The 9,767-nt window shown below is 33.0% G+C and overlaps 1 protein-coding gene and 1 pseudogene across 1 annotated transcript; both read right to left on the bottom strand.

The window, feature by feature from the left end:
- Positions 1–1,757: 1,757 nt before the first annotated feature.
- Positions 1,758–7,129, bottom strand: LOC145166227 (DUF724 domain-containing protein 2-like). Its single transcript, XM_079085172.1, has 7 exons — positions 6,383–7,129; positions 5,446–5,616; positions 5,175–5,316; positions 4,536–4,639; positions 3,899–3,995; positions 3,264–3,380; positions 1,758–2,567 (listed from the first exon to the last, which is right to left on the bottom strand). Exons 1-7 carry the CDS (start codon positions 6,920–6,922, stop codon positions 1,903–1,905), a joined length of 1,836 nt encoding a protein of 611 aa, XP_078941298.1. The 5' UTR covers positions 6,923–7,129; the 3' UTR covers positions 1,758–1,902.
- A 671-nt stretch (positions 7,130–7,800) lies between these two features.
- LOC145109103 (uncharacterized protein At2g29880-like) lies at positions 7,801–8,804 on the bottom strand (annotated as a pseudogene).
- Positions 8,805–9,767: the final 963 nt, after the last annotated feature.

Genomic DNA, 9,767 nt, shown 5'->3' on the forward strand with positions numbered 1-9,767 from the left:
ATATATATAATATTAAAAATAATATTTATTAATATATAATAATCCAATAAAAAGAATTAATCCAATAAAAAAGAAATTTAAAAAAATTAATTAAAAGAAATCAATACTCCAATAAAATAATATTATTAATATATTAAATATTATATATTAAAAATAATATTTATTAATATATAATAATCCAATAAAAAGAAATTTAAAAAAAAAAAAACTAATATATAATACTTCAATAAAGTTAAATAGAAGATATGTAGAAATGGTCCCTATGGTTTGGTAAAAAGACTCAATTGCAGAAATGGTCCCTGAGGGTAAAATAGTCATTTTAAAAAATTTAACAATCAAATTGTTAAAGTTAACAACATAGGAAACAAATCCGTACAAGATATGCAAAATTGGACGACTAATGCACCACCAAACCTTTTTTGATCAAAACCGTATAATTTTGACAACTGCAATTACCATTTTTACTATTTTGTCTATCAAGTATAAAGCCATAATGGATGAAAATAACCAAGTCATCATAAATAGGCTATAACGGGTTAAATTGATATATATATATATATATATATATATATATATATATATATATATATATATATATATATATATATATATATATATATATATATATATATATATATATATATGACCTTTCAATGCTAAAATGATTAGTTACTCTAAAAATGGTTTTAGCCTTTTTATAAAAAATATGCTAACTATATTCCAAAATATATTTCAAACATGCAACTAGACCAAAACCGTAATTTAACCCACATTACTAACCCCACAACCAAAGGGCTTCTAGCCCAGCGGTATCAGATGGTGTCATCCCTCCTTGAGGTCGAGGGTTCAAGTCTCGTGGTGGAATTAGATGTTAGTTTAGGAGTAGATTATAATATTTGTATTTGCCGGTTCAAAAAAAAAAAAAAAAAAAAACCCCACAATATTCGACATTTCCCATTCGAGTTGCTTTTTCTCAACCATCACCGTCCTTCGCTATTTCCACAACTCTCTTCCCCTCCCCTTTAATATATCATTGTCATCGGCCAACAACGTTGCCTCCTCACTACCATCCAACACCATCTATTTCCATTTACAACTGCCTTCTTCATCGGTTACACTCCGCTACCGAGTTCACTAAAGAAAATAAAATAAAAGAAACTCGGGTACAATGCGTTAGGTTTACACGCACAACCCTTAACTCACTCTTGATCTATATAGGTAGTGGGTTTCCAGAGATTAACATATGGTTAAAAAAATTAGTTTATAAAAATGATTAACAAGAATTGAACTACCTAGACCAACTATCTAACATTTCAAACCCTCAAAACGGTCCAAACCATGACTTTTTTTTTCGAATGACGTTCTGGATTTTATAGGAAAAGTTGAAGACTACTGCAGCTTTATTGATAAGTAGGGATGAACAGTTAGTATCAAATCCCGATTCCATACTAATATCGTATCGGAACCGAATCATAGCGAATTTAAACATATGGAAAGGTACTCGGTACTTTAAAATCACAAATCGGGATTCAATACCGGTGGTAGTATCGAAAACGGTACCGATACTGTTATATTAATTCGTTTCGAAAACGATACCGATACCTGTTATATTAATTCGGCGGTACTCAGGATTGACTTTCGATCAAATTCAGTTTTTTGGAAATCCAGAACGGTACCAGTCATCCCTATTGATAAGACATTCCTGCACCATTTTTTGGATCCCTAACAAAGTAGACACCGAAATAGAAGCATGATGATGACCGATTACTAGAGGCTTAATTTACATTCCTACCAACACAAAACAAAACACCAACCAGTTTCCCACATCAGCAAAGTTAGATAATAACAATCACAATAATCAAACCACAACCCTAAAACAAACACCCCAAAAGAAACCCCTACTCACAAAGGACTCCCAACAAGTTCCTCAAAAGCCAACTTCCAATCTGCAATCCTCTTTGAAACAACCTGCAACTTGGATCGAACCACCATAACTTCCTCATCTTTCACATTCTTCATTGCCACAGCTTTCACCATCTTCTCTTCCACCTCCCTCATCTTCCTTTCAAGCCCATTAATCTCTTCATCAATCGCCATTTTTTCACGGTTACACTTCTCGACCTCTTTCTCAGCTTCTTTCATTTCACCCTCGAGCCGGCCCGCTTCATCTTTGTTGGCGAGTAATTCATCCAAACGGGCCCGGACTGGGCCCACATCGAACCCGTTGGCTTCCAAGTCAACTAAAGTTTCCAAAGTGTTCTTGATGAGATGGTTTGGATCGGTCCATTGGAGGTTTGTGGTGCGTTGAACCACATTTGCAAATGTTACCATGTGAGCGATGGCTAAACCCTCTCTGCAATCTTCTTTGGTTTCCCATAATGGAGAAAAGTGAGGGTTTTGGGATAAGTTTTGGAATAGTTCGGTAGATTCGATGGTTGCCCAGATTGGAGACCGCTTGACAAAAGGCCAAACGTGGTGGTTTTCGGTGGTTTGACTGTCGTTGACCATGGTGGCATTGGATGCATCGATTGGTTCATCATGATCAAGAGTGGTATAACAGGAACTCTCTAAGAAGGATAAGAAACAATATTAGATGATTAAAAAAAACATGTTTTTAGGGTTAAGTTCAAGAAATAACATTTAACTTTCATTGATTTGTTTATTATATGCTCTCATTTCTTAATATTACAACATTTAACTTTGAAAACTCTACCCAAACAATCAATGTTATCCAAATGTAAAAAAAAAAAAAAAAAAAAAAATCATTCTTATGATTGGATTTTTTTTCAATGTATAATGTCTTAACTTTTTCAAAATGCAATTTCTTAATAAGAAAAGGATTGTAAATACAATGTTATATAATAGAAATAAAAGTAGGATGTTATGATACACAAATAAATGATAGTAATAATTTGACACTTTAAGAAAACCCAACAATTTGCACTTGGTGCTATTTCTAATTTCAGAAACCACACAAAACAGGATTCTAATACGACATTTTTTATAACCTGTATAAGTTTCTTAATTAATTATATAACGAATCTTTAGCTTCCAACTAGTCAAGTTGTAAGATATAAATGGCTATAATGTTTTTTGCTATTATATATTGCAGAATTAAACAAATATCTTTTTCATGGATTTTGGTTTTAACAAATCCATGTCCTCATCACCTATTTTTAATATTGCTTTATGCAACTGAAAAAATCAAAAAACCAAAAAAAATATATATATAGAAATTATAATGGCGAAACAAATTAGCTTACTCTTGAAAACAGGAAGAGGCTGCATCCCTTGGTACCAGAGGGATAGTGGTTGCTCATCTTCAGTAGTGATTTCATGAACACCAGAAGAACCCCTCTTCCCTGCTTCTTGATCATCATCTAGATGAGAAAAAATTAGTTCAGTTGTCAAAATCGATAAAATTATGAAAGTATGTAAAATTTGTATTTGGTCCTTTTCCAAAAACAGGGTAACAGGTAAAAATGATTTTTTTAAACAGTCAAAAAATAGCTAAGTGGTTAAATCGATAGAATGATGAAAGTAGAAACATTTTTTCTATATATTCATTTAAGTCAGGTTTCTTTTCTTTTCCCATTAAGTTCTTAATAAAGTGTTCTCCGGTTAAAACAATGTTTAAAAAATATTTGAGAAAATAGTAGAAAACATGGGGAAATTGAAAGAGAAAATAAAGGAAAAAGTAAATAAGGCCAAACTCTAAAAAAGTTTGGGACTTAATGCGGAAAGCCTCATTTCCATGACAATCAATCTCTATTATAACTTCTTTTTAACTTAAGTATAAAAAAAATCTCTATTATAACTTCTTTTAAAGCTTTGAAACAATATTTTGGTTTTTTAGATGATTAAAGCTCTAAAAAGAACATAACAACTTTATCCACACCTTCTAACGAATCATTTGGCAATTGAAATGGTAACTTTGGTTTTCTTCCCCTCTTTCTTTTCAGCTGGCTATTGCCATCTTGTGTTTCAGTAGTTTCCTGTTAACAAAAAATTAACAGATCAAAGACCTAACTTTGTACAAAAACAAAATCTAAGTTTTAAATTTTGTTTTGTCCCAAAAGATTCATATTTCAAATTCGAACATTAAAGCTAGATTTGACCTTCCTAAAACATCTTAATGGGATCCTTAGAAACTAGTTCCTTTTGACTTATAGCAGAAAGAACAACTTAAAAGAAAAAATCACAGAAATAAGGTTATCCCCTTTATGTCCTAAAGAAAACAAACATTTGCCTCGTTTATTTTACCTTCCATTTTCCCAAATGAGCAGTTATAATCTTAAATATCTTTTAGACATCATTTTTCCAGACATCACTATATGTGGAAAATAGTGTGAAATGTTTGAGAAAGTAAAAGCTTTGGAAAAATGGAAAGAAAAGAATAAAGAATGTCCAATTTGTAAAATGTTCAGACTTAATGGGGAAAGCCTAATTTCCATGACATTCTCTATTAAGTAAAATAGAAATTTTGAATTTCATTAGTCACAATTTTACTTTATCAGAAAGCTAATACAGCTTACATTGTTAATCATCTCTTGCTCCAAGAGAAGTAACTCTTGATCTTTAGCTTGTGCTCCACTTGTTTCAATCATGGAGACCATATCTTCAGTGTTCCCCTTGCTCCCTATACCATAATCCATATGATATTACATTCCACTCATTCAGGACATCACCAAACATGGTAAATTATGGCTAAATGCAAGAAATAGCACATACATTCATTAATTAATTAGTTTATCATAGCATCCTACTTTCATTTCTTCCATTTACAACATTGTACTTTCAAAAAACTACCCAATTATCACAATGTTATTTGAATACAAACCAAATTTCATGGTCATATTTTCAAACTACAATGTCTTGGTAGGTAAAAAAAAAAAAAAAAAGAAAAGAAAAGGAAAGTACAACACTATAATTGCATAAACTTTTCAAAGCATTAATGCCTTAAAAACAAAAACAAAAAATGAAAAGAAATGAAAGCAAGATGTTATAGTAAAAAAAAAGTACGTTGCTATTGCTAAATGGAGATCGGACCCATAAAATGCACAGATCCAGGGTTCTAATCCGGTTCTACTAACTTCTAACCACTAACCAGCCGTTCCACCCCCCCCCCCCCCAAAAAAAAAAAAAATAATAAATAAATAAAAAACAAACCAAACCTGAGTTTTCCACAACAGCAGAAGATTGAAAATTTCCATGTAAATCTTCTTCTTCTTCTTCTTCATCCACATTCACAACTCGTCTTGTCCTGCGATATGTAACCGAACCATTCACCACACCAACTTTCTCAGCATTAGTTACCTGCACATGATATAAATTCAGAGTACATTGCTATTATTAACACAAATCAAGGTACATTGTCCATATGAGTAGAGACACAATTAAACTACATTGCAAATATGGAGTGAAGAGAGAGAAAATTCCACTCACAGCTTTTTTTCGTGAATGACTCCTCTTTTTAGCTGAAAGCCGGTGTCCAACGGTTAGGTAAGGTGAATCAGTCATTGAAGCTTTGTTAGGAGTGATGAAGTCTGAATGAGACTCATTGTTGGACTCTGATGTATGTGTCGTATTTTTATCAGTGGATTCCTGATTGGGCTTCTGCTTGAGATTAAAAAACAACAATTACTTTTCAAATATAGAAATTGTGTATAGTTTTTTTACTTGTTCTGGTAAGGTATATGTGATTTTTGTCTTCTTATTTAATGTAGAAAAAAATTACATAATAGAGAAGAAGGTCTTCCAGGTTGAGTCCAAACTTTTTACCAAAAATGACTGAATTTTTTAGAAATGTTTTTTTTTTACTAAATTCGAAAAAAATAGACTTAATAGAGAAAAACTTTGGTTAGGTCTTAACTTTTTACTGAAAATTGTTTCTTTTTAAAGAAAAAATACCACTTTTTACAAAATTGTACTTTTTTCTTCCAACCAAAAAATGGAGAAAAACAAAAGTAGGAGTCTGACGCTCTGAATCTATTCTTTGTGAAAAAGAAGTGTCTAGAAAGATTGTCAACAAACAAATAATTAAAGATTTTCTTGATTTTACGCTTTGATCAAAAGATTTTGCCATAGTAATGGAACGCCGGAACCCTTCTACCTTCTGCAAATCGGACGTTCTTTTAGAACATTATATAACAATGTACCGATAAAACATTCTTTAAATCAGTTTTTACAAGAAAACTTCGAAATGTACTTGTTTTTTATGAGAACCCTAAATTTAAGATCAAAAAGGAGCTATTTCAGGCATCAAACTCGAATAGAAACAGTAACCCTATTCAAGAAAATACTCAAAAACATATTATATGACCGGGTTTAGACACGCATCAAAACCCTTTAAGCGATTTCTGCCATTGAAAGCGAAATATACCTTCTGTCGTCTGAGCTTCCAGCCGGATTTGGTCCAGTCAACATGAAGTCGTATCTGAGACGCTTCGAACTCTATTTCCTCCGGCGGGCTTTCAAACGAAATAAGATACTTTGTCATCTCTCCGTCGACGACGATCACCTTACGTACCACACCGATCCACCACCCATCTCTAAGGTACGCATCTACGACATCGTTTAGCTGAAAATCACCACCACTACCCTCCTCCGTCTCCGCCTCTGTCCCCGCCTTGTTGTCTTTCTTACGGCGAGGATTACGCGGGGGTAAAGGTCTTACGTACGAAGGGTGTACGATCTCCGTCAAAGGCACAGTGGCATCATCTTCCTCAAACAATGTAGCATACCTTACCAAATACCCGACTTTCTTCTTATTTCTATTCCTCTCGCTGGATGACCTTCTTTTCTTCGTCGGTGAAGCCTCTGCTATATCCACCAGGGTGGCGACGTACCATGCACCATGGAAGCCTTCTTCGTCGCTGCTTACTTCTACAGTGGATCCTTTCGCAAACGGATCAAACTCCATCGTTCAGTTGTGTTTGGTGCAACAAAGGGGTGAAAATGGGGTTTTTTGGGATTAGTGCATCATTTATGGGAAGGATTGAAGAGAGATGGCTATGAAATCGGCCTCTAATTTGCTTTGTAGGGAGGTTTATAGCGGGATAGCGTCCGGATGACTCCCCCGTGATGATCGTCTTGTCGTCTTTAACTTAAGACCTGTGTTGACTGCTGTAATTATTCCTTTTTCTTGTACGTACATGTGATTACTCTCAAAAGGTAAGGGATATTGATTAAAAAGAAAAATACAAATCACATGATCCTATTTATCGCTTTCTAAAAATTTACACCCTGTTTCCAAATTTCATTAAACTAAAAAAAAAATATGGAGAGAAAAGAAAGGGAGAGGAAGCAAGTGATTAACTTCTTTTTTTTTTTTTTTTTTTTCGTGTTGTCCAAAGTTTGAAGGAAAGGAAATGAAGTTTTTCTAAAAATGTGTTTCTGAATTGGGAGGAAAAGAAAAAAATGTTTAATAATAACATTACAATTTTATTCTTATTTTTTTTAGCAATCATATTACATACATGGTTCAAATTTAAAAAAAAAATGTTGATTTGTATGTCATCTTCATATTTTGTGTCTTCACATTCCTTTACACACATACATACATCTTTAGTGGAATACCACCAACATATAATATTCAATTAAATTATCAATGAGTAGCAAAACATAAATAATATTAAAATGTGGCTATCTTTTAATAGCATTTGTCTAATTGAAAAGAAAACATACTTTAAAAATTGTCCAAAACAATGCAGTTTAATAAGACTATGATTCCAAAAACCATAATTCAATTTGTGAAGTCAAACAAAGAAACAAGAAATAAACACTTATTCTCCTAATTCATCATTTACCTGCGCCCATCATTGTTTTTAGTAGATCATTTTGTATGTTCATTGGACAAGTAAACAACGTCCTCTCATGTGCTTGGTTACGAGCCAAATACATGAGAGCACCTGGTATTTCATGGGATTCCAAACTCATCGGCTTCAACTCTTGATAAATTTCATCACCTCTTAACTCATGATGGTAAACTCTTTCAAAGATTTTGTTACCTTCCCTCATAGCATTAGCTACATCACCAACAACATTCATAATCTCTGTTTCAAATGTTTCAGCTTCAGGTTGAGGCTGAGGTTCAACTTCCTTTTCTACTTCATTTACGAGTTTTCTTTTTTTAGTTTTGCACTTTTTCGCACTTGAATTTTGTTCAGGCGTAGGAGATACCACTTGAATGTCATCTTCATCATCATCTATACATTGGTTCTCCAATGTAACATCATTACTTGCCAATAAATCATCAACCTCTAAAATATTTTCTATTTTGATGTCTGTAGTCTTGCTAAACCTGACATTTCTCTCCTTTTTTGTTTCAACATTTTCTCCTGAAAGCTCTATCTCTCGCAAATAATACCAACATTTTCTCGAAGTTGGCCATCCTTTTGGTCTTCAGTATAACAGCTTCAGGCTTTGACTGTTTAAAAACCCCAAAATATATTAAAAATGTTAATAATAACATAATATAAAACAAAACTAAATACAACGTAAAACGAACACTAACCTTAATTAAGAGATCCCAAACCTGATCATCTGCTTCAATTAGTTGGGTTTCAACATTCCAACCGAACCCACTCAAGGAAATCTCATGGAACATGCCATACCATTGTGAAAAACCATATTTCAAACTTTTCAAACGATTTTTTTGATTACTTTTAGTTAAATTCATGTTAAGTTTCTTATTGAGCTCCTCAACCATATTCGCATACACTTGTGTAGTAAAATTTCCATTAAACCTATATCCTTTTTTCTTGTTGTTGTACCATTGCATCAACAAATGCAGCATCCATCTGTTCTGTACAGTTCACGAGTGACTTCTTACCGACATTTACAAAAGGTTATTGCTTGTTCATTATCGGTTTCTACATAACATAAAAAGAAACATACATTATTATAAAAAAGAACATAGTCATAAAGTGCACAAGTTATAAAAAAAATAACATTAAAAAAAACGAAATAACACAAATAAATTCACAAAACAATGTTCAATAAAAAACCAAATTGCAAATGAAGTACTATAACGAAATACTCTTAAACTACGTAGACATATTTATTTCATTGTTTGGACTCAATAAGTAATTAGTCCACATTTGATTTGCAATTGAGTCCCTTAGTTGTTCTGTCATGTTGTTACCCTCATGCGCACCACTTGAATTATGTCTCACTTCCTGTTGGTGCACTTAACACCTCTTGTAATACCTCATCTTCAAGATCTTTGTCACGATCTTCGACTATCAAAAAGTTATGTAAAATACAACACGCCAAAAAAATGTCTGATTGTGTTTCACAAGAATAAAAAGGTTCCCGTGTACTTCTAATGATAGGGAACCTTCTTTTTAGAACACCAAATGCCCTTTCTATAGCATTACGTAATGAAGCGTGGTGAAGCTTGAACAACTCTCTAGAATTTTGTGGGGCCCAAGCAGAATATTCTTTTAAATGATACCTAACACATCTATATGGCGCCATTAATGTAGTTGAGTGAGGAAAACCCGCCACAGTCTTCAGCCTGGGAGTTTTACTCTGATATTTTGTTATGAGATTTTTATATGGAACAGTTTTCATGTCATGTTATGATACATGACTCACGATTTTATTTATGATCTTGGATGGTTTATGATTTTATTAATGATTGAAAAATGAAATTTTTGGGCCGTATTTTTGGGGATGTTTCAAGTTGGTATCAGAGCCTTGGTTTGAGGGATTCGGGCACACTTCCGGGTGTGTCTGAACTCAAACTAAGGAATTGGTATAGA

The sequence above is a fragment of the Lactuca virosa genome, chromosome 1 (genome assembly GCF_052849685.1).
Source record: "Lactuca virosa cultivar CGN04683 chromosome 1, Lactuca_virosa_CGN04683_v6, whole genome shotgun sequence".
Classification (NCBI taxonomy): Eukaryota; Viridiplantae; Streptophyta; class Magnoliopsida; order Asterales; family Asteraceae; genus Lactuca; species Lactuca virosa.

Coding starts and splice junctions, on each gene's coding strand:
- LOC145166227 (XM_079085172.1), bottom strand. CDS start 6,922: ATGGAGTTTGATCCGTTTGCGAAAGGATCCACTGTAGAAGTAAGCAGC. Junction 5,317..5,445: donor GTCATTCACGAAAAAAAGCT/GTGAGTGGAATT, acceptor TATCATGTGCAG/GTAACTAATGCTGAGAAAGT. Junction 3,381..3,898: donor GCCAAATGATTCGTTAGAAG/GTGTGGATAAAG, acceptor TTTCTCATCTAG/ATGATGATCAAGAAGCAGGG.